General features: G+C 44.6%; 1 protein-coding gene and 1 long non-coding RNA gene across 6 annotated transcripts in view; one reads left to right on the forward strand and one right to left on the reverse strand.

The window, feature by feature from the left end:
• Window positions 1-23581, forward strand: part of JPH1 (junctophilin 1) — a 73703-nt gene that overhangs the window by 45901 nt on the left and 4221 nt on the right. For all 4 annotated transcript variants that reach the window (XM_031692280.2, XM_031692283.2, XM_031692281.2 and 1 more), the window contains exons 3-4: window positions 9060-9178; window positions 18232-18866. In XM_031692280.2, coding sequence (XP_031548140.1) covers window positions 9060-9178; window positions 18232-18866 — 754 coding nt within the window. The remainder of the gene's footprint in view (window positions 1-9059; window positions 9179-18231; window positions 18867-23581) is intronic.
• The window catches only part of LOC116286019 (uncharacterized), a 136133-nt gene continuing 121788 nt past the window's right edge, over window positions 9237-23581 (reverse strand). The window contains exons 4-5 of one of the 2 annotated variants that reach the window (XR_012065434.1): window positions 13857-14051; window positions 9237-9276 (exon numbers count right to left, since the gene is read on the reverse strand). This is a non-coding gene — a long non-coding RNA (uncharacterized lncRNA). Of the gene's footprint in view, window positions 9277-11790; window positions 12680-13856; window positions 14052-23581 lie in introns of those variants that run through there. The other variant, XR_012065433.1, reaches the window with a different exon arrangement.

Genomic DNA, 23581 nt, shown 5'->3' on the forward strand with positions numbered 1-23581 from the left:
ACCACTGGCTGTGTGCCCTCCCTCCCTCCCGAAAGCTCTGTGATGGGTACATCTCCATCCTTCTTGGCTGAGTCTCTATCCTGCATCAAGGCCCCCTTCTTTCTTCTCTACTTCTCCCAGAAAAGAGATCCCTGCCAGATGAAGATGCAGAATCATGCTGATCTAAAATCAGTTTCTCCCGGTTCAGTCCTGTTCAGCAATTCCAGTTTTCCTTTCTTCCATTCCTTAGAGCTTTTGTACAGTGCTGATTCCAAATCTTCACCTCTTTAAGCGCCTAGATTTTCCCTGCCAGCCCTAAATCTCAGCAGAAGACTAATATTGGCCATTTATCAACTAAATACCCTCTTTACATTAGTACTAAGTACTTCATATTCAGTTCTGATCCAGAACATCTCTACAAGGTAATGTCACCCCCATTTTACATATAAGGAAACTGAAGCTAAAGTGACAGCCAGGATGTTTAAACCCAGGTCTGTCTGGTTCCAGAGCTCACAGAACTGCCTGTCTCTTTCAAGCTGAGGAGCCTTCAAATTGAAAACATTGGAGCAGCCCACCACTGTTCTCAGGTTTTTTCCCGTTTCCTTTATTTTGCTTTATCTAGAATGTGTCACCTTCTCAAAGCTTCTTCCTTCTCTTCTGTTCTCTGAGCATCTTTCTTCCCACCTTCCAGCAGGATCAGCTCTCACCGATACAAGTAAAACATCTTTTCCCTTGGCACAGCTGATCCCTCTGGTTACTGTCCAAATTTCCTCCTTCCTTTCTGGGTCACAAGTCACCAGCACGCGGCCCACACCTGCTTCCTCTGCTTCCCGTGCTCCCTCCTCACCGACCCCCTTCGGTCTGGCTTCCACAGTGGCCTTCTTGTTGATTCTTATCAAATTCAGCCGCCTCCCCTCAGCGCTCACCCTCATCCCTTTCTCAGATGCTAACTAAGCTTGTTCCTTCTCACTCACCAAAAATCAGCCCATCAGTACAGCTGCCCCAGAGAAGCGATACATTCAGATCCGACCCACTTGACTCCTAAGAGGCACGTGGAAGTCATCCAAGAACAAGAACTTTGAGTAGTTCTGTTGCAAGTTCACCTTCCACCTGTATGCGCCTGCCTCTCACTTTACTTCCTTCCTTCTGCAGGTCCCTGGGATGTTTTTGTCTCCATCCTTAGTTCTTTGCTTTTTCAACTCACGTACTTGATGGGTTCATCCACCTTCTGTGAACTCATCATCTGTGATCAAGTTGCCCCTGTTCCTGATGTGGACCTTGACCCTTACCTGCACTGCAGCCCTATAAGTCTAACGGGAATTGCCCGTGTCGTGTAAAATCCTACTTTCCTAAGACTGAATTTGTCATCACTTTCAAACCGTCTCCCTTCCCACCTGTACAGTCTCCCTCTGTAGAAAAGTCATTCATCTGGATACCACGTAGGAAACCTTGCAGTTATCTTTTATGTTTCTCTCCTTCTTTCCTATGTACTTATCCCACCGCTAGTATCTGTCAAGGACAGTCTCTGTGCTGGGCTGCAGGTTAAGGGCTGGCAGAACAGATTTGGAAGCTGCCCTCGCGTTTCAAAGTCCTGACACTTCTCCCTTAAAGTGTCCCTCAGCTGGTCCTTTTCTTACCGCCTTTCCCCTCCTCAGACTTGGCTTGCCCCGGCTGGGGTTAGTGAGGCAGCTTCTCCTCTCAGAGCCCAACCTGTGGTTTCCTCCTCACTTCCTCTGGACATGAGATGTTCTAGAAATACTTGTTCATGGGTGATTTTTTTTTTAGAAGTTTAATTGAGTTTAATTAATTAATTAAGTTTAATTAATTTACCATCCTAACCATCTTTAGCATACAGTCCAGTAGTGTTAAGTGCATTCACATTGCTCTGCGGCCAGTCTCCAGAATTTTCTTATCTTGCAGAACTAAAACTCTATACCCATCGAATAACAGCTCCCCATTCTCCCTCCTCCCGGCCACTGGTAACCACCCCTCTGCTTTCTGACTCTATGAATGTGACTGTTCTATAGGACCCTCCTATGAATGGCGTTATAGGAAACTTGTCCTTCTGTGACAGGCTTGTTTCACTTGGCATAAGGTCCTCAAAGTTCATCCATGATGTAGCATGTGTCAGAATTTCCTCCCTTGTTAGGGTTGAATAATATTCCACGTATGTATGTGCCACATTTTCTTTATCCATTCATTCATTGATGGACACTTGGGTTGTTTCTACCTTCTGGCTGTTGTGAATGATGCTGCTGTGAACATGGGTGTACAGATATCTCTTGAGACTCTGTTTCAATTTTTTGGTTACATACCCAAGAGTTGAATTGGTGGATCATGTGGTAATTCTGTTTTTAATTTTGGAGGGAACGACCATACTGTTTTCTACAGCAGCTGCACCATTTTGCATTCCCACCAACAGTGCACAAGGTTTGTAATTTTTCCACATCCTTGTCAATGCTTGTGCTTTTCTGGGTTTTGTTTTGTTTTGTTTTGTTTAATAGTAGCCATCCTAATGAGTGTGAGGTAGCATCTCATTGTGATTTTTTTTTTTTTTGAGTGAAGGTAGATTTATTCAGAGAGATACATTGAAAAGCAAGACAAAGGCCACGTAAGTGTGGGGGTTGGGTGCTCAGATTAAAAGTAGGTACACACTCCATAGACAGAGTGCAGGCCATCTCTGAAGAGGGGGAGAAAGGGGCGGCTGATCTCATTGTGATTTTGATTTGTATTTCCCTTACGATGAGTGATGTTGAACACTTTTTCATGTGCTTATTGGCCATTTGTATATCTTCTTTGCAGAACTGTCTATTCAAGTCCTTTTCCCATTTTTTCTTATTTTTGTTGTTCTTATTGAGTTGTAAGAGTTCTTTATATATTCTGGATACCATTATCAGATACATGATCAGCAAATAATTTCTCCCATTCAGTGAGTTGCAGGTGATTATATTTCAAAGTAAAGTTTTAATCTTACTTAGTGGTCACGTTTTTGATCTGTAGAATAGCCCTGATTAAAAAGGCCTTTTCTCTAAAAATTATTTCAAGAATAAGACATCCCTTAAATTTTTTTTATGTCAGATAGTTCTCAATGCATAAATTACATAAGAAGGTAAATTTTAGATAAATTTTATAAAATTCAGAATAAAGTAGAAGGTAGCCAATGATTTAGCGTACTCCTGCCAAGGATTAGAAGTGTGCTTTTGACCTGGCCTGTCCAGAGAACATAGCCTTTAAGCTTATTAAGTTTGACCAAATGTTAGGGAATAAAGCCTGTAAAGTACTTGAGAAAAAGGACTTATTTTCCAAGCTTGAAAATGTTCTGGATGTAGGGAAAAAAAAATTCTATAAAAGATGCTCAGTCGTCATATCTCTGCTGTCCCCAGGATGTCACATACGTCCCTAAGCATCACACACTGTCAAGGGGCTAACGTTCAGAAAACTCAGTGTAACAAGAGCTTATTGATGCGGCCTTTTTTTTTTCCCCCAATATCCTGCCAGTTTCCAAACAGGCTTTACAGGGCATCATAAGTCACATACATAATAGCATTCTTGACACCAGGGAACGTTAAAGCCATGTCGTTAGAGGATCAGCACACACATAGATGGAGGGTAATTTACTCGTTTTCCGGGTAGCTGTGACATAGAGACAGCAGACAATGCAGGTCTCATTGTATGATGCAAGGAAGCACACTAGTGTATCATCCGAGGCCAAATTTTTCCTGGCACTAAACTTTACAGAGGAACGCATCACCTAGATCTTCAATGGACAGCACTTATAAAAGGGAAGTAAACATTCTTTGTACGAGTCCTGGTTCCTCCTACTTCCCCTCTGATAAAAAGCAAAGGGTATGCTAGTAATTATGAGTCCAAGAAGGCATCTCTAAGACAGCTAAAGTGACGGGGTTCTGATCTCAGGGACAGGGGTCACCTGTGACTAGACTGGCCTCAGCCTGGTCTCTGGCCACCTGTACTTTCAGACTGTGTATCATCCTACCTCGGCAAGAGCCTGGGCCCTTGAACGAGCACATACTGAAGTTCCATGGGGATACCATACCCCTTAATTTACACTTTATACCTGGATAACTTGCTCACGCTTTTCGGAAAGGAAGCAAAGAAGTGCCCTGGCAAAAAAAAGACAACTGTTTGCTGATGATGTAACTTGTTTTAGCCGGGACCTAAGAGTGCAGTCTCGAAGTTACTATTCCAAGTTCTGTCTTCTAAACAACAAAAGCAGCAACTTAGGAAGGAAATTAACATTCAAGAACTAATCAATGTAAAGCTTGGACCCATAAGAAGCAGTCTTCCCAAACCAAATCACTGCCTGTTGCAGATTAAAATCTTTGTCAGCTATGGCGGTGAACAGACGTATAAAAGATGGAAAGTTAGAAGCTGGGAGAGACATCTCAGGGGCCCACACGTACCTAAGCAGGAGGGGTATATATGCTGAGCCTTGTCGAGTTTGTCTTACCAGAGAACCAAATCAGTATTGAAAGACCCGGTTTCTTACAGGTACAGTGACTTGGAAATCATGCCTTTGCTTCTTGCTGAGACCTGGGGAGCTACCTGGTTCTTGTTCCTGCCAAGAATAGTGCTCACTTAACAGACTGATTTCTTCTCCAAAAGGGCTACAACTGTATGCGCGAGATAAGTGGGTTTTGCAAAGCTAGGTCTCTCATAAGTGAATAGTGTCATCTTCCAAAAGGGAGGCTAACAGGTCTTTCTTTGCATTTTCTTACACATGCTGCCATAACGCAGGGAAGTTTTGGTTATTGTCAGGCAATTTCAAGAGAACCGAAAGGGAAATAGAATCGTCATCTTGCTAGGATAAAAGCAGGGAGGTCAGGTCAGTTCTGTTCAGTCAGTTCTGTTGCAGTAACCCCATGAAAGGTGACGAGGTGTGACCAGGGCAGGCGTGGTGATGAGAACAGGACGTGTTTGGGTTGCAGGTATATTTTGAAGGTGGTGCCAGCTGCCTTTGCTGCCCGTGGATGTGGCGTGTGAGAGAGAGGGGAGGGGTCAAGGATGACTCAAAGTGTTTCGGCTTCAGCAGCTGGAAGCAGGGGGTTGCCATTGACAGAGATTTGGATTCTTATGGACAATTGCTCTTACTTTTAAATGTTGCTAATATTTTTTTTTTGCATACTTGGATGTCAAAGTAAATCACATGTCCAACTCCTGAACCAATTAGGTGATAGCCTCTACCATCCAATTTTCAGAGTCACATCAGTAAACTGACTTTGACTTAATATATAACAAATTTTGAGACATCAGAATTAGCATGTTTCTTGAAGCAGTTTATCGTTGGGAAGAAAATGTCTAAAAAGTAGAAATAGAAAATTATAAATATTGTAAACAGTCTTACCTTTAGCAAAGTTTCTGTCTACTCTAGACTAAAATCTTTATCAGCTATGGGAGTGAGTAAGTGTATAAAAGATTAGAAGTTAGAAGTTGGGACAGGTATCTAAGGGGCCAGCATGCACCTTAGTAGGAGTATATGCTGGGCATGTTCAGTGGACTGTTTTTATGCTTTTTTGGTAAAAGCATTATTATGTTTAAGAAAAATTGAGAAAGCCAGATTGTTACATTCTGAGTAAGGTGACTTGAGAGTTCATGAAACACTATTTTAGTCGCTAAGGAAAAAAAAATCTCAGATTCTCATCAAACTACTGATTGGAAAAAGAAGTCGTAATTAAGTTCTTAAGTACAGGTGATGCTTGACATTCAGAAATTCCACATTGTTTCGACTACTCATGAGTGACCTTTGCGGGGCTTCTTTGCCGGAGGGCGTCGCTGGCTGCTGGGTGAGCTCTGCCAGCTACCCGGGTCTCCCTGCGTCTCTTCACCCACGTGTAGTAACTCTTACGAGTCAAAACTTGGGTTTAAAAAAAAAAAAAATAGGACCCTAAAAGAAAGTGACAGCTGGTGCCTAACTGAAAGATGTTGTTTTTCACTATTTTTTGCTACATTTTGTGGGAGAAAGTATAGATGATAATAATGGCATTTGGAGATTCATGAGGGTCTGAAGATTATGGAAGTCAGCAGTCTTCTGAATAAATGAAAGGCTTCTCAGGCGCGCATGCTCCTTGCACGGGTGTAGGTCCTCCATGTGACCAGCCACCGCAGCGGGGCATCCACTCTTAGTTGTTTCCGCCAATCTCCCCAGAACCCCTAGCCCGAGCCCCCATCCGCCCAACTCATGAGCAGTGTCATGTCTTACCAGTTGGCTGATGAAAGGGGTCGTGTGTTGCTCTAGAACCAAGTCTGGGATTTGAACACACAAGTAACATGAGCCAGGATCAAGCCCAGATTTTCCCCTGGGCAAAATCAAGATGTGTCAGTGGCTGCGCTGCACAGAGTTTATGGTGACAGCAAACTCAGATGGGTTCTCTTCTACTCCCTGTTGTCAGGACCAGGACTCCTGAGCAGACACCTTCAGGAGGCTTCAGGTTTGAATGTGGTTTGGACTCATCTTGCCTGCCGTACAGGAGCATCAACACAGGGAAGGGATCTATACAGAAAGGTGCCCCCCCCCCTTATATGGTCTTACAGGAAGGAACAAGTGAAAAAGCAAAGAGTTAAGGCTTCACTGATGCTGTGCTTCCAAAATACATTTGCAAGGTCAAGCTGTCTTTGTTCTCCAGTTGAGCATGTTGTAAAAGTGGTGGAAATCCTACTACCGTTTTATTTGACTCTGGGGTGGTGGGTTCTGATGGTGTCAGAATAAATGGTATTTGAGTTTTGTAAATTTATCATTGAAGGGCTAGCAGATCTTATTAGAAGGCAAGATAACTGTTCTCTTGTGGCTTCATTAATTATGGTACCCTGACATAATTAGGCTCTAGCTAAGAATAGCAGGTAAAGTGGAAAACAGTTCTGGGAAAAAGAGTTGAGATTCTGAGAAACTGAAAGAACATAACGGAGGGCATCCATTGAGTTGCAGGTACAACACACGGGACTAAAGCACCATCAGTGATGGCCCCCCTGCAGGGGGTTGGGGGGGCTTGCTACAGCTGGGTCTTTAGGAATATGTTCTTACCCTCTTGATTTTGTCTCCATACCCTATAGACAGATCATCTAAAACATCCTCCATGATTCAGAAATAACAAATTTGACTATTGGAATTTGATTCATTCATTGTTAATTAATAGACTTTTTAGTGCAGTTTTAAGTTTATGGTAAATTAAGCATGAAGTACAGAGTCTCAGGACACCTCTTCCCCTGCCCCCACACGCAGTTTCCCCCATTACCAACATCTTGCATCAGTGGGTACATTTGGTACAACTGGTGAACCAGTGTGGATACAATGGTATTAACTGAAGTCCATACTTCACATTAGGGTTCACTCTTTGCATTGTACAGTTCAGTGGGTTTTGACAAATGTATGATGCCACGTATCCCCCCCATTGAAGGACTGTACAGAATAGTTTCGCTTCCCTAAGTATCCCCGGTGAGCCACCTGTTCGTCCCTCACCACTTTCACCCCAAACCCTCGGCAATCACTGGTCGTCTCTCTCTCTAGTTTTGTCAGTCTGTTCATTTTTAAGTAACTACACAGCTGTTGACTAAGGAAGTATCACTCATTCCTTTATTTATAAAGTAGGTCCTCAACAAATATTATGTGCCAGGCAGTGTCCTTTGCCTTGGGAATACAGTAGAGAATAAGAAGTTAAAAACCCCAAGAATAAAAAAAATCTCCATGACGTTCACATTCCAGTACATTAAGCCGCCAGGCTCAGCTGGGTCCTCAGTAGGAGTGAAGCGGGCCCCAGAGAGCACAGGATGAGAGGAGGTAGCTGGAGAATGTAATTTGAGAATGGAGCCTCCTACCAGTTAGCTGTGGTCTCAGGCCAGACCCCATCCTCCCCGTTTTTCCTTTGTGCAGTCTGGTCCCAGGAATCCCATCTGCTGGCCGCCTCTAGGTGCCACCTGGGTTTTCTCTCCTGAGTCCAGCTGCGGTGTGATGCCATTTTGCACCTTTTCCTCTCCTGCTGACTCTGAAATTTATGCCAGCACCTTTTAAGATTTTTCTTAAGCTTTTACTACTAGTTATCTGTAGCTCTGCCTAGTGGTACAAAAAGAAAATAAAAAAGTTCACAGAATTACAAGAAATAGGTGCCCAAGATCATCGTCTAAATACTAACTGGACAAGATCTTTGGAAGTGGATGACCCAGGGTCTTACTCTCCAGATCCCCTCTCCTTGGGCAGACGGACATCGGTTCCCCTGTCTTGCCATGAGAAGCCCCATTCTTAACCCTGCCGCTTTCTCCGCGGCCCTGGTCCTCTAGAAAGATAGGCGGTTTCAGTGAGTGAGGAGGGGTCAGGGAGAAGAGAACCATTTCCTCCTCTCCAGCCTTGCCTCCGTTTTGTTTCACAACAGAAACGTGCTTACAGAGCAACTCCGTGGACTCCTTGGAACCCTCTTGTGCACATTCTCCGAGCAGACCCAGTGGTCTGCCCCTGCAGGCTGGGGAGAGCCCACCACAGGCATCTCGTCCCAGCGACACATTCTGCAGTGTCACGCTGGTAGTTTGAATTGGCCTTGGTGGGAGTGTATATACACCATGGAAACCAGTCAGTGCTACAGATCAGTTTTACTGTTTCCCCCAGAGAGCTACTGTACCAGCACACCAGTGGGCAGAGCTTTCTTATTCAAATTCTTGTATTGATTCCACCGTAAGAATTAAACCCATGAACTCTGTATTAATTCACAGGCTCTAATTCTACTCTCCATGGTTGTGGTAGGCAGGGGGGAATGCCAACCAAAGTGAACAGGGAATTTGATCCGAAGTTTTGAACACCAGGCTTTGCAGTAAGCTGCACAGAACTTACTTTTACTTTCATGAACCTGGAGAGAAGGGTTGAGGCAATTCACAGGTGGTTTCCTCTGCGTGATTATCACTGATGTCTCACAGCTGTGAGGCTGTAACACTTCCTGCTGCAGGTGTGGGGCCAGGATCACAATTAGCATTTCTCCCCCCTCCCCCCCCCCGCCCGCCTGCGCCTGCCGGGGAGACTGTTCGCTGGGCCTGCGTAATTCGCAAGGAGCCCCGCGTGCTGACCGCCCTTTGTGCCCCAGCAGGACCGCGCACGCCAGAGCCAAGGCCGACGCCGCCGACCAGGCTGCGCTGGCGGCCCGCCAGGAGTGCGACATCGCGAGAGCCGTGGCCCGGGAGCTGTCGCCTGACTTCTACCAGCCAGGTAGGACCGTGGTCCTGTGATGGGGGAGGTGGGAGCGTTGCCTCCGGTTTCCGCTTGGGTTTAACCCCAAGGCCTGTGCCTGGTGAATTTCAGGAACACTACAAAACAAGTGGGAGCATGGAGTCATCACATCTGAAGTGAGATTTGGCTGGTTCCCCAGTGACCTTCTTTCCCTTCCCACCTCCCCCTACTCCCCCCAACCCTCCCCTCCCCCTACTCCCCCCAACCCCCACCTCCTCCACTCCCCCAACCCTTCCCAACTCCCCAGCCCCCACCTCCTCCACTCCCCCAACCCCCTCACCCCACCTCCCCAACTCTCCCAACCCTCCTCAAATCTCCCTCCCTCCCACCCCTCAACCAGTCACCACAGCAGCAACTTTCAGCTGATAGCAGTAAAGGAGACGAGAATCTAAAAGAAGTATCTCAGAAATCATATTAAGAGTGTCGGGGAACCATTGTAGATGCTAAAACAAATACCTCAAAATCAGAGGCACCTGTAAACAACCCCATTAGCAGTAAAAGAAGAGCCAATTAGTGCTCTGACCTTCCTTTAAATATACCTCAAAGGGATGTGGTTGTGTTGCCGGAGAGTAGGTTCTTGGCTTGAAAAGGAGAGAATTCAGGAGTGAGGCACAGCAAAGTGGAAGCAAGTTTATTTTGAGAGATAACACACTCCATAGACAGAGTGCGGGGGTCTCAGGAGGCAAGAGAGCAAGCGACCACAGGTGCAGGGCTGTTTGTTTTTAGGGGCTGGGTAAGTTCATACGCTAATGAGTATAAGGATTACTCCAGCTGTGTTGCAGAAGGGTCAGGGATTTCCAGGAACTGGGCCTCCTCGCCCACTTTTGGACTGTTTATGGTCAGCCCAGGAGCTGTCCTGGTGCCTGTGGGTGTGCCATGAGGCTCAAGGTCTACTGGAAGTTGAGTCTTGGTTCTAACCAGTTTGTCCTGTCCTCAGTTGCCTTGTTATTCCTTCAGTGGCTATGCCCTGCCTCTTTCCTCCTGTCTCGGTTAGGATGTAAAGAAGTATATACCACTTAAACGACAGGTGAGCCTGCACAGATCCAAAATGTATGTCATGATAAAAGAAATGAAAGTAACAACCACATACACACAAAATCAGTCCAGATCATCTGCCTCTCCAATGTTATAAAACAGCAACAAATATTTACAGTAGGTTTAAATATTTAACTCACTTTTTAGTGGTTTCCTAGTAGACTGTTTCCATCCCTCTCTATAATGAAATGGCAGTCCCTACTTTTTTATGTATGTTTCTCTGTTGTTTTAGAAACAGTATCTTCCCATTGATTGAGGGATCAACAGATTTTTAGGCAGAGGCCAAAAGAAATGTTCTAAATTTATAAATATAGAAATTTACATTTTCTTGGTAAAGAGTTTTCCCACATTGGTTTCTATTAAATCAAGCTGGATAACCAGCTCCCTGCATGACGTATGTATCCAATACCTGTTGGGTTCTAATGATGGAGGTATATTTGGGCATTAGTGTGACTACATGAATAGGGAAAGTCAAGGTGAACAGAAGAGCAAGAATCCGTGTAAAAGCTAGAAACTTGGTGAGATAAAGGATGGGAGAATGAGAAGGAAATGATACGGGTTGTTCGGTTTTTTTGTTGTTGTCTTTCCTGCAGAGAATGAAGACAGTAAAAGGTCATGTTAACAAGACTCAGTTTTATGAGTGTCTGGGGAGGGGCCCAGTCTGGTTGCTGAGTTGTCACAGAGTGACTTCTCTGATAGTTCAAGGGAGGTAACCAGCGTGATGAATGGTGGGTTGTGTGTGTGTGTGCGCGGGCGCGCACATCTCTCTTTTAAACCTCTAGGAGGGATTAAGTCATTGACTACATACGTGTATTTTCTCAGGAAAGGGGAAATTTCCATTTTTTGCAGTAGAAATAAACGGTCTCCTGGAAACTCATGCTTCCCTGGACGTAAGTCTAGGGCAACTACCTGTTCTAGGGGGTGAGAGCTGGGGAGAGGGTTCAGCCAGGGGGGAGGGATGTCTCCTCAGTAGCACTGCCGCTGGGGGCAGCTCAGTGGTCAGGAGACAGTGCGCAGCTTCACCGAGCAGCCCTGGGCCAGAGCTGATTTGGAAGCAAACAAACTTACTATTGTCTGCAGATCGTATTTCCTTGATTCTGTTGTTAATTTTCTGTTGGGATATAGGGTCCCCCGGGAGATTTCCATTAGGTGTTAACGAGAGGTAAATGATATGGGAGGTCATCTCAATTTTCCAGACTAAATGGTTTTAAAAGCCTTTTATGGTGCGAAAGTATTTGAGAGGGGGAAAGTATTGTGGGAAAATGTAATCCCACCCTTTCCTAGCTAAGACAGTTTTACATAAGCAAGTTGTCCATCTGTAATGAATACATCACAGTTGCAGGAGATGACAAGGGGTCTATTTGAGACAAGAGCTAAGAGGGACGGCTGCAGTCCCCTTTGACCCACAGCCAACACTTCCTTCAGCAACAGTATAGAAAGCCCTTTCTGTACAGAGTATTATTGATCTTCTCAAGGGAGCATAACTCATGCTTTCCACTCTGCATTTACAGGGTGATCAAATCAGAGAGACATTTCTAAAAGGGCTTTCAAGTACTTTTTCTGAGTCAGGCTGCTCGTTTAATTTACATATCTCAGATATCAATGTTGCCTTTGTTTGTAATGGATGTGCCGTGCATAGAAGTTGTTAATCCTGGGGAAAGGGATGTCTGTCACAGCTTACCATGAAAGTGCTCTAAGTATAAGTTATCTCTGTTCCGGAGTTGGCAGTATTTTCAGATATTTACCATCTTAGTTCAGTCTTACACTTTTGGTTCAAAACAGTTTTTAATTGAACTGTAGAATACTACAAAGGGGAAAAATATAGCCATGTGTGATGGCTTTATCAGTCAAAGGGCCGAGTTCTGACATAATAAAAAGCAAATGCATATATGTGAATGCACGTAGATAACTGTATACGTACACCGAAACCTGAATTGCCAAGAGTATGAGTGACACAGTGCGTCGTCCACCAGGAAATATTCTTAGTTAAACTTTAAAATGAGCCCATGAGACTGCACCAAGGTGCAGTAAGTGATCATAAGTGACAGCAAAGCTGTAGTACAGCAAGATATCCTTGTGACCTGATTGAGTGTATTAAAACTTCTGAAGACTTGGTCACCCAAAGCAGTATAGAAGAAAGTCACAGACGCAAAACTTGGCAGTGCCCATCCACCCACTCTGCAGAGGAGGGAGAAGCCATGGCCAAAACCTTGGAGTGGTGCAGTTGCGCTGGCAAGGGCATTTCTGTTATGGAGAAGGATGCAGAGAGCCGTAGCCAGCCGTGTATGGCTTTATTGGCAGGATCACCCGCCTGAGGCAATGGACTCATCAGGCTTGCTCAGCCCGATGCCATCAGATACTTGATTCATCTCGTGCTCCTGTCCCGATTCCACGTTCACCAGTAACCTTCTAATTTTGGTTGAGCTCCTCGTGGAGGTCTGCCAGCTGGGAAAGCATGCAGTGGTGGTATCAGGGCAAGTCTCTGGCCTCGGTGACATTTACATTGCCCATTGTAAGCCAATGACTTGCCTTCTGGTGTCATACATCAGTCTTGTGAGTGTGGGTGATGTGCGTCTGCCCCGAGGGATGGCTGTGCTTCAGAGTGCTGATGAAATTGGGTGTCTGAGCCAGGGAGGCTGAGGTGAGACTGGATGATCACTAAGGAGGTAGGGGGAGTGGGACGTAGGGGGAAGAGGATTGGGAAACCTATGTATGGCTCTTTGCTCCACTGTTCTGAGTTTCCTTTCCATTGAGATGCTTTTGTTTTTAATTCTAAGTGCTACTTATCAGTTGTGGGGATGACTGGTCCATGGGTTTAAAAAGACTGAGAATGTGGTAAGTGTATCACTTGGAGCCCTCTGGGGAGACAACCACCCCCCCAACAAGCTTGTCTTCCTGTGTCAAAGTATGTGTGTATTAGTCAGCACTGGCTGCTATAACAAAGTACTTTAAACTGGTTGGCTTACACAGTAGCTGCTTATTTCTCCCAGTTCTGAAGGCTGGAAGTCCCAAGATCAGGGTGCCAGCATGGTAGGGTTCTGGTCACGACCATCTTTCTGGCTCACAGATGGCTGTCTCACCGTGTTCTCACATGGTATCTCCCCAGTGCATGTACCTGAAGAGTGAGAATTCTCGTGTCTCTTCCTCTTTTTGTAAGAGCATTAAGCCCATCATGAACTAATGTAAATCATCTCCCAAAGCCCTCACCTGCAAATAACATCACCTTGGGGTTGGGGCTTCAGCACATGAATGTGATCCCACCCCGCCAGCACCATACACTCAGTGTGTAACAGCATGTATGTCCACACACAGTATGTTGATTACTTGAAGTCTTAGTATATAGGTTTGAGTTGGTAGATGACTAAGCTTACACTTCTGGTACGAACTAGACACCATAAGAATTTATATTTTCCTTTTCATTATATAATTGTGCTAACCATTACTATGTAATATTTTTGATTAAGAAAAGACAAGCATCCTGTCAATAGATGATTTTCTAAACTCACTTTCCAAACCCAAAATTCTGAGTAAACTTTTTTCATAGAAAAAGGGAAATGGAATAATCCACCAGTTGACATGAAATTAGTAATTCATAGGTTTGCCGGTTATCCTTACCACTTACTTATTCCGGTGGATTCAGTTCCGCACACATGTGGATTGAACGGCTGCCGTGGGTAGTGCTCTGGGTGGCCATCCCCGTGGCTTGCAGACGAGAGTGCTATGGCTGTGTTCACAGAAGTTGCAGTATTATTACAGACAGGACTCTAAAGTCCTACAGGATAGTGGCATTCTTTCCACATAGCATATGAAAGTGATCCTGCAATTAGAGTATTTTTTTTTTAATCTTTCAGTCTGGTCCTCTTTTACTGATTGGCAGTCTCCCTCAAAAATATCTAATTTCTATGTAATGACTTCTGGTATTGCTACAAGGCATTTGCTAGCAGCACTGCCCTTGTAGACATTCGTCCTGGGGTGTCTCCCTGGTGTTCCTTCTGGGCCCAGCCACGTCACTGAGGCTCACCTATAAAGAACTCGCTGGATACCCGGCTGTTACCGTCTGCCGTCTCTGTTCAGAGCCTTCGTGCCAACTGGAACGAGTAACCTTTCCGTGTGGGTGGATGACATGTGCTGAATGTTGTTGTTCCGTGTTGTGTGGCATGTCAGTGAGCAGGTGACCTGTATCTGACTTCTTCCCAATATGAATCCCCAGAGGGGAAGAAAATTCCCTTAGGATTCATAAATACCATCTATAAAAACAGCGAAAAATGCTGACTGCAACAACTATCAACACTTGTCATAGTTTCCCTCCCTGGCAACATCCTGACTCGCCTTTTTAATGAACTGCTGCATCGCATCAAGCCTCTGCTGCTGGCATTGCGGTGCTGACACGCGTTACTACACAGAACAAGTAGCAGGCACAACGTGTGCCTTCCAGGAAAGTTGTCCAGGAAAAACTTCTGTCCTCTGCATTATATTAAATATCTTGTTTAAAAAGCACTTCATCTTCCCCTGGAAAATCTGTCTTCATTTAACTGGCCAGTCCCCCGCTGATTCCGCCATGGTGGAACCATTTCCCACTGGACACAGCTGGGCAGGGCTGGAGTTCTGTCTGCCTCTAGGCAGCATGCTTTCTGGCATGCTGTTCAGTGTCTGTACTGGGTACACCAGCGTTACCTGGAGCAACTGTTAACCATCAGGATTTCTAGGCTTCGACGCCTACTTACTGAAGTCTCTGGGACTCGCACCCCAGGTGCCTCTGCTAGGCAGCAAATACAGAGCCACTGCTTTGGAAGTACATTTATTCCCTTATCCAGGCAGTATTTATAATAAAGCTAGGAATTTTTTTTTTTTGTAATCTGAAAGGTGGTGCTGGAATATGCTTCCACTGTTCTAGTAAATGCTTTGACCTCAACAGATTTCAAATATCATCAGAAGCTCTGTAGATAAATCTGAACCATTATGCCTGAAAACCTGGTCTTAGGAGACGGGCACAAGTCTCATGTAAGAAATGCCTTTCCTAGGACACTTAGGACAGGAAAACTGTCCAGAAGAGCAATACATGAGGTTTCCAAAGATCTAAAAGGAGTGATTAGAGGAGTATTTGAGAGTTAATAAACATAATGAATACATTCATTGGAATACAAAGTAGCTTCACAAAAGTCCATTAAGAAAAATTCCTCCAGTGGCTACATCATTCTCTGCTTAGCCTGTTCACAACCGTATAAATGAAGAGGTAGGAAGAGCTTTGTCCTTTACAAAAAGCGTTTGAAACTGTGCTTTGTGTCCAAGTACTATAGGGTTTTCCAGTGATAACTAAAGCCTATCACTTTTTTTTTTTTAATTCTTTTTCTTGGCCCCACTATTACTGGATCGCCTTGAGTCTCCTCCCAAATCAACTCTCTTTCCTAGCTATTCAGTGTCAGCCTTTGCTGGCCGTTGTCACTTCTGCTGGGATCTGCAGCTCCCGTTTCAGCTTCTAATCTGCTTTCTGCAGGAAATGCAGGTGAGACCAGCAGTCACCCGGATAAATCCTAAACTTGTAAGCGTCACTGTTAGGGTCTCGCTTTTTCAAAATGAAGCACTTGGTCTATTTGACAGCTTTATTTCTCATGGTTCAGTGACTGTCATTTCCTTCTAACTTTAAGAATGTAGAACTGGTCCTGTTTGCCAGGGTCTGTTTTTCTCCCATTTGTTTCTGTGCATGTGCTTAAGTTAAACATTAGTTTTTAATATGCCTTAATCCTAAAATAGAAAGATTTGCAAAATACCTTTGCACTTAACCCCATAGATTGAAGATATTAAAAGTTCTTGTAACTTGTGTTTCAGAGCTATGTTGCTTAAGTTAAAAATCCATTGGCTCTTGACTGTTACCTTTGCACAGAACATTTACTCCCATACCTAGACAGTGTGTTTCAGTGATGATGGAACACTGGATAATAGTAAAGCACAAATAAAACCAAGGCTGAGGAAATTTGGGGTAGAGGGGAGAGAGAAAAATATGTAAACAAGGCGTGGCAGAGTTGGGGTTGTATAAAAACACGCCTGCGGTAGATGAGGAGCTTCTCCATGCAAGACCAGTGTAAATGTCCATAAATGGGTTTTTACAGGCAGGGGCATGCCTGCCGATGAGGAGCATTGCTCTCCTGCACTCCTGCTGATGTGTCTTTGGGTGGTGTGGTCCCGTCAGCGCACCAAGAAAGAATTCAGAAGCAGAAAGCACCTTTTGAATAATTGCCATTTCCTCTTTTTCGTCACTCAAGTGAGATCCCTCTGTGCCAAGAATTCATACTGCCATTTTTGATGGAGCATTTAAAAGAAAATTGCCAACCATTTAAAAGGCAGCGCTTCACCAAGGCCGGAAAGGAAATCTCACTTGTTAGCATGCAACCTTGACTTGTTGGGGAAGTTGGAACCCCGAGCTTTGGCTATTACGCTTCTGGCCCTGAGTACAACCTACAAATGTGGGTTCTCGGGAATTCTCATTTCTAGGCTTACTTATATTACGTGTCACGTTCTGTTTTGTCTTAACGATACACAGGAGCTATGTGACTTTTGGGTTTTTTCAGCTGCTACAGCTATTCCCACATCAACGCAAACTGGAAAATGCCTGCGTCCTAAGATTTTGGTGAGGCTTTAAATTTTGGAAAATATGTTTTGTGATAAATAGCAGGCTCACAGCAGTAACTGCTCCATCGCTCAGACCACCCCAGGAAGAGCAATTACAAGCAGGCAGTTTACATTTTAAACAGTTAAGGATAATTGCTCTCCAGCCCCTCTGAGCTGAGGGGTGGGAGGCGGGGCAGGAAGGGAAGTCAGCAGATGCGATGCCATGGAGTTGACCAGAGGTGCAGCTCCTATAAGGCAGTTGGTGGGTGATTTCTGCCCCCCGATACTCCAGAGATGACGTTTCAGCTGCTGCCCATTTGCAGAGAAGAGCGCCAACTGGACTGTGTAACTTTGACTTCATCTTCCTGAGATGAAAAGTGGCTGATGGGCGGAGTGGTAGCTGACCCTGGTTCCTGGGGAGGGGCTGGGAGGCAATGCCAAGCAAGGAGGGCACTGCCGGGGAGCATGTGTCAGAGCCCCGGAGAGGTCCTCCTTAAGCTGTCACTGCCAATACCAGCTTGTGGTGCACATTCTCTTTACACCTCATTCCTCCCAAAATCTGCCCGTAAAATAACAGTGCACCAAGGTCCTGGTTTTTAAATGAATTTTTTTCTGTTTATAAAAATAACATATGATTGTTAAACAACTCTAAAGTATTCAGAAAAGGGGGGAAAATCCTGAGACTACAGAGCCAAAGACAACTGCCTTGGCTTGACTTTGAGGCCCTCAGAAACACTGCTGATGCAAATCCAGGCGGTGAAGGGAGTCCGAGTAAGTTACTTTGTAAAGTGTAACCTAAGCGTCAGAGGTTATTTCTAACTAGGAAGTTTAAATGATCCTTTGATGAATGGTCATTAAAAATGTTACCTGTCCCACCAAAAAAGTTATCTGCTCATCCTCTTACAGTGTAGATACTTTACTAAACATTGATTTAATACATTTAAATGTTCTAATATATTAAACATCAAATATACAAGTCAGTTTCTTTTTGTATATGAGTGTATACATTATGTGTTTTTGTTATACCATGTAATTTAAACGTGCAGATTAATTACAGTGTTGTCACCAGCACTCCATCCATGTGAATTCTGCTGGCAGGAAGAAACAGTGCAATTATCAGGGAAGTCAGAACTGTGTAACTTTTACAGCTACCAAAATAGTATAAGTAATGGCATATATTAACGTACAACTTTTTCAGCAATAAATAATCTTTTCTCCTGGGGAAGGAAACGCCCTGGTGCTTAGTCAAAGCCTTTTAAATATATTTAAGAGAGAAAGAGGAAAGGCTAAGCTGATTGAGCAAAAATATGTCAGTAGCGACCACGAGGAACAAGCCTTTGTGCCTTATTTTTGTTTTGTCACCTCCCCTTCTGTGTCCATCTTCTCCCCAGGCCCAGATTATATCAAACAGAGATCACAGGAAGGTGTGGATGCTAAAGAGAAGCCAGAAGAAAAGGTACTGGAAAAGCCACCCACGCCAAAGGAGTCGCCTCACTTTTATCGCAAAGGCACAACACCGCCGGGGTCCCCGGAGCTGAGCCCCAGACAAGGCCGCCTTCCCTCCCCCAAGCCGGCGAGGAAGCAGAACCCCAGCTCAGGGGCCAGACTCAACCTGGACAGCAGGAGCGCGGTCAATGAGCAGGTGATGGCCGTCGTCAACCAGCCCTTGGCGTCCAAGGCTCCCTCCAGGGAGGCGGGGGCGGTCGTGCCCCACTCCAAGTACTCTGGCCGCCACCACGTCCCCAACCCCAGTAATGGGGAGCTGCACTCTCAGTACCACGGCTACTACGTGAAACTGAACGCCCCGCAGCACCCGCCCGTGGAGGACGATGAGGGGCCCGTCCGCCCTCCCGCCGCGTCGGCGCACAAGCCATCGCCCAACAAGTGGAGCCCCCCGAAATCTGTGACAAAACCAGTTGCCAAAGAAAGCAAAGCTGAGCCAAAAGCTAAGACGTCTGAACTTGCCATACCAAAGAATCCAGCGAGCAACGACCCATGCCCTCCTTCGGAAAAAGAAGCCAATTCAGTAAGTTGTGCAGGATGCGCCCGCCCTCCCCTTCCTGGGGTTGGGTCTTTGGGGTGGCTGCGCAGGGGACCTGCGCCGGGGTGGCACCCAGGCTAGCAGAGTCCTGCCGAGCATGGGCTACAGCAGCGCTTAGCCCTTGCAGCTTGGCCAGCACAGGGCCCTCGGGGCAGAAGTTCCTCCCTGCTGGCTTCATGCAGGCAGGCTGACCTGACCTGCAGGTTACAGCATCACACTGAGCATGGCTTTACCAGCACCTGGGGCTGAGCTTCATCGTGGCTGTCTTAGCTCTGATGGCTGTAACAAAAATTCCATAGACTGGGTGGCTTAAACAGCAAATGTGTATTTCTCACAGTTTTAGAGGCTGAAGATTCCCAAGATCAGGGCACCAGCAGATTTGGTGTCTGATGAGAACCCACTCCATGGTTCCTAGAACGCAGGCCCCCTTCCCACTGTGGCCACACAGGGCGGACAGAGGAAAGCAGCAGGCTGTCTCCTCCCAAGGGCGGTAATGCCATCATGGGGGCTCCATCCTCATGACCTCATTACCTCCCAGAGGCCCCTCCTCCAAATACCATGGCATCTGGGGTCGGGGCTTCAGTGTGTGAAGGTGGGAGCAGGGGACAGACACATGCAGCACACAGAAGTAGCTGACTGATGGCTAGAAAGGAATCTCAGCCCCTGTGGAGGGCCAGCCACTCTCTGAGGTCTTGCTGGGGAGACAGCGCGGCTGCCACTTGCTCAGTTCTTAACCTGTCCTTTGACTCCGCCCCCACAACAGCCAGCATCTTTAGACCAAAGAACATCTTTTCTAGCTATGGTGAATTACTCTCATAAATATTTAGTTTGGATTTTACTTGGTAGCCAGATTTTACAGCCAGAACATTTTTCTTTCCCAAAAGAGAACTGAAATTTTTCACCTGCTTAAGAAAATTCCTTTGGTCTTCTAACTCCTCAGGGTATAAATGCTCCTAAAATTCCAGTTTTCTGGTAGATGCTGGTTTTTATTATCAGTCTTGAGCATTTAAGGTTTTTAGTAGTCAACCAGAAAGCTTTCAGTTATTGGTAAATGTCTACGTCCTCATTCAGTGATACTTGTTAGTGATCTATAGAATTTGATAAAGTACTAATTCCGTATAATTTATAAAATCTGAAGCTACCTAGTTTGTTATTTTAAAAAAAAATGACTTGTCTCTTGACCTGGAACAGACTGTAAGGAAGCCGGAGCCAGCCCAAATATTTACTAGTAATTTCAGAGACATATTTGCATAAAGGTGTGGACTAGTATTTCTGGCCAACAAGAATATAATACAACCAGTTTCTTTTATTTTTTAACTGACGTATCGTCAGTTTAAGATGTGTTAATTTCTGGTGCACGGATTAGTAACTTGGCATCAGTTTCTTCTGTCTGTTCAGTCTACACGTAGGCTAAGCATTGAAATTCATTTTGTGAATTAAATTATGTTTGAAATTTCTTAGATAAATCTAACACTGGTTCCCACCTTTTTTTTAAAATTCTCATCTTTTTAATTATCTAAATATAAATTAATCAGATTAGCATAATTCACTTTTTGACAGTCTGGATAAATGCTTTTCAAAGCAGAACATGAGACTGTTCAGTAAGCATTCTTTTAAAAAAAAATTAACATTGATCTATCAGCATCCTGGTATTATAACTATACTATATATGACAATAATATCACGATTGAATTTGTTAAATGTAGTAACTCACTTCTCATTTGGCTTTCAGCATTTATATCCATAGGTTAATGAAACTTCACATAAATATTAGTATTAGTTTGCCTGACTTACAAGGGGGAACTTCAAACAATGCAAGGCCATGTTGTGTATACCTTTGGGTACCCAGTAGTGGGATTCAGTTGACTTCCAGTACTCCCCAGGGGAAAGTGCATGCCCCCTGTCCCACGTATTAGGTGAGTTACCGTGCTCTTTTCTGTAATAGGTATTCTTGATAAGTTCACAGCCTTCGTGTTTAGCAACAGTATCTGTCTCACTGATGTGCACAACCGCTGGCTTCTTAGAATTAGCCCAGCATCCTCCAGCTCAGTAGGCTGGTCTCTCGGGTTCCCTTACACACCCCGAGGGAGAAGGGAGGCCAGGCAGCTCTGTACCTCTGTCAGGAACTGGGAGTCGAGGCTGAGTGGGCACCTTCGTGTGAAGAGTTTAACAATTAACCTCCTCTTCCTAAGAGTAACAGAAAGCTGCCTTTCACACCCCTGGTAACTGTTTTCTTTAGAGAGTTAAGACATGACAGAATCATTATAAAGGCAGCGAATGACCTTTCAAACAAACAAAAGCGCACTACATACAATTTTGAGATAAAAAGACACTGTGTAAGTTAGAGGTGTACCAATAGCAACCTGGAAAGTCATAGAAACATTCCCACCAAAGCAGGTATTAGAGGGAACACCAGACTGAATCTGTGAGTGCTCTCGGTGGGCAGCTGTGAGAGATCTACTTTGAGTCCGAATCACCACTTGCAGGGTGGCTGGCCCAGCCATCTGCAGTTTTAGTCGGCCAGCTCATTGGGACAGTAGAGGCTAATGACCTCTGATACCAGATTTAGGTTCAAATCCCAGCTGTGGTGTTCACCAGCTGTGTGACCTTGGGCAGGTTTCCTGACTGCTCTGGGCCTTGGTTTCTTCATCTGTACCTGTAGGGTAAGATTGTTGGGAGCTGATATTTAGAAAGTTCTTAGCACAGTGCCTGGCCCAGAGTAAGTCTTCCAGAAACATTGGCTGTTACTAAGTTTAAGTTCAACACTGAATATTCCAGGAGGTTCTGACCCATCCTCAGGATCACCCTGGATACTGATCTCCTAGAAACAGAGTGTCTTCTGGGACATAAGTGGACACTAGAGCGAGTTAATTACCTGTATTCAAGAGGTGGGGGAAGGGAAGCGACAGCAAGGATTATCCTGCAGCCTTCCTCAAATGTCGGGCTCCCGCGGGCAGTGGTTGCACCTGGGCTCATATTCCAGGAGACGCGCATTCTGTGAGATACCAACATTTCTGCAGGATTTTGTGATAGGGCAGCTTGGGCGGAGGCAGTAGAGGTATCCTAGAACCTTATCATCAAATAGACCAGCGAGCGGTCTTCTGTTTTAGCATCACAACTCCTGAAAACCACCTGCGCTTTTTTCTTAGCCATTACTGTGATCACCTGCCAAGTTTACTTGGAGACGTACCCTACCTTTCTTCTGAATCACAGTTAAGACCTAAGGCAGCCCTGCTACATCAGGTTTGAATCCCATGCACACATACAATAAGTACCCATAATTATACTTTGCTCTTTTCATGTCTTTGGAGAAGTTTTAGGTTTAACATAAAGAAACTGTACTAACTTTACAGCAAATTCTTCACAGGTTTAAATGAGTGATCTTTTTCTTGAAGAAAAAAAAATCTACAACTTGTTCTGTATTTGTACTTCCTGCACCTTTATTTTCTCACTGCCGGGAAGTTTCTTCCCATCAAGACGTGCACTTCGCCCTGCACAGCTTCTTTTATGACACCTGTCCCAGTCAGTCTTGAAAAGCAAGACTGAATTTTTTTCATTTTGCTATTTTAAGCTACAACTGGCCACCACAGTCGTATTTATGAGACTTCATCTTAAAGCTTTCCACCCTGTACCCAGCCTAGGTATCTGAAGAACACAGAGGTCACGTCTTGCTCTCTGCCTTATTAAACATAGTGTCCCAGAATTTATTTTTCACCTGGTTGCTGTTTGAGCCTTTTTTTTTTTTTTGCTGGTTTACCCTCATCTTCACTGGGTTATCCTCAAAAACAGCTTTATAAATGGAGCTGTACTGGTAGGATAAATGTATGTATGTGTGTATGTTAGTGTATATATACAGGCTAAATGTGCATTCAATAGAGAGTATATGTATTTATATATAAAACACATACACACTCATCAACACACAAACCTCAAATACTAATCAATTCAAAAAGGCTGGATAAATTCATGGAAACTTACAAGGATTTATGAAATGGGAGTTAAAGGTCCAGCCACACTGTGTTTTTGAAGGAAACTTTACTGAAGGAACTTTATCACTCTGCATTCCCAGGGTCCAGTGCAAGTCACTGAACGCTACACCATGTGGTTCTGACCCTGTTGTTACCTTTTCTCATCTTTCATATTGCTGTGGGACTTATGAATGAAATTCACTGACCCCCAAAGAGTTAATGACCCCCAAAATTCTTAACATATTTATGAGCAAAATCTAATCAAAGTTTGTATATTAATAGCACTTCCTTAATTTCCGTGCTGAATAATAATAATGTTGGAAGATCATCTCAATTCTCTTCTGAGTTATGAGTTTCCTACATTATTTGTATGTTCTAAGTTAACCATGGTTGGAGTTACATAGGTTAATACTTGGTAATTTAGAACAGAACTGTTCTAAAAGAACCGTTGGTCGTTATCACGATTTGATGTTGTCTTGTTACCACAGAAGCATAGGATACAGATGAAAAACGCCATTTTAAAGAAGTTGTTGGGAAATGATTAAACTAAGGCCTGGGGCTTTAACAGAGACACAGAAGCAAGAATATGGGGCTCTAAAGTGAACAGACTGAGGTTTAATCCCAGTTTTGATTTGTTCAAACTAGCTGAGTAACCTTGGGTGAGACACTTACCCTCTCAGGGCTGTGGAGAACGGAACCAGTCATCACTGTGAAGAATTATGTATCTGTTTT

The sequence above is a fragment of the Vicugna pacos genome, chromosome 29 (genome assembly GCF_048564905.1).
Source record: "Vicugna pacos chromosome 29, VicPac4, whole genome shotgun sequence".
In the NCBI taxonomy this organism is placed as follows: domain Eukaryota; kingdom Metazoa; phylum Chordata; class Mammalia; order Artiodactyla; family Camelidae; genus Vicugna; species Vicugna pacos.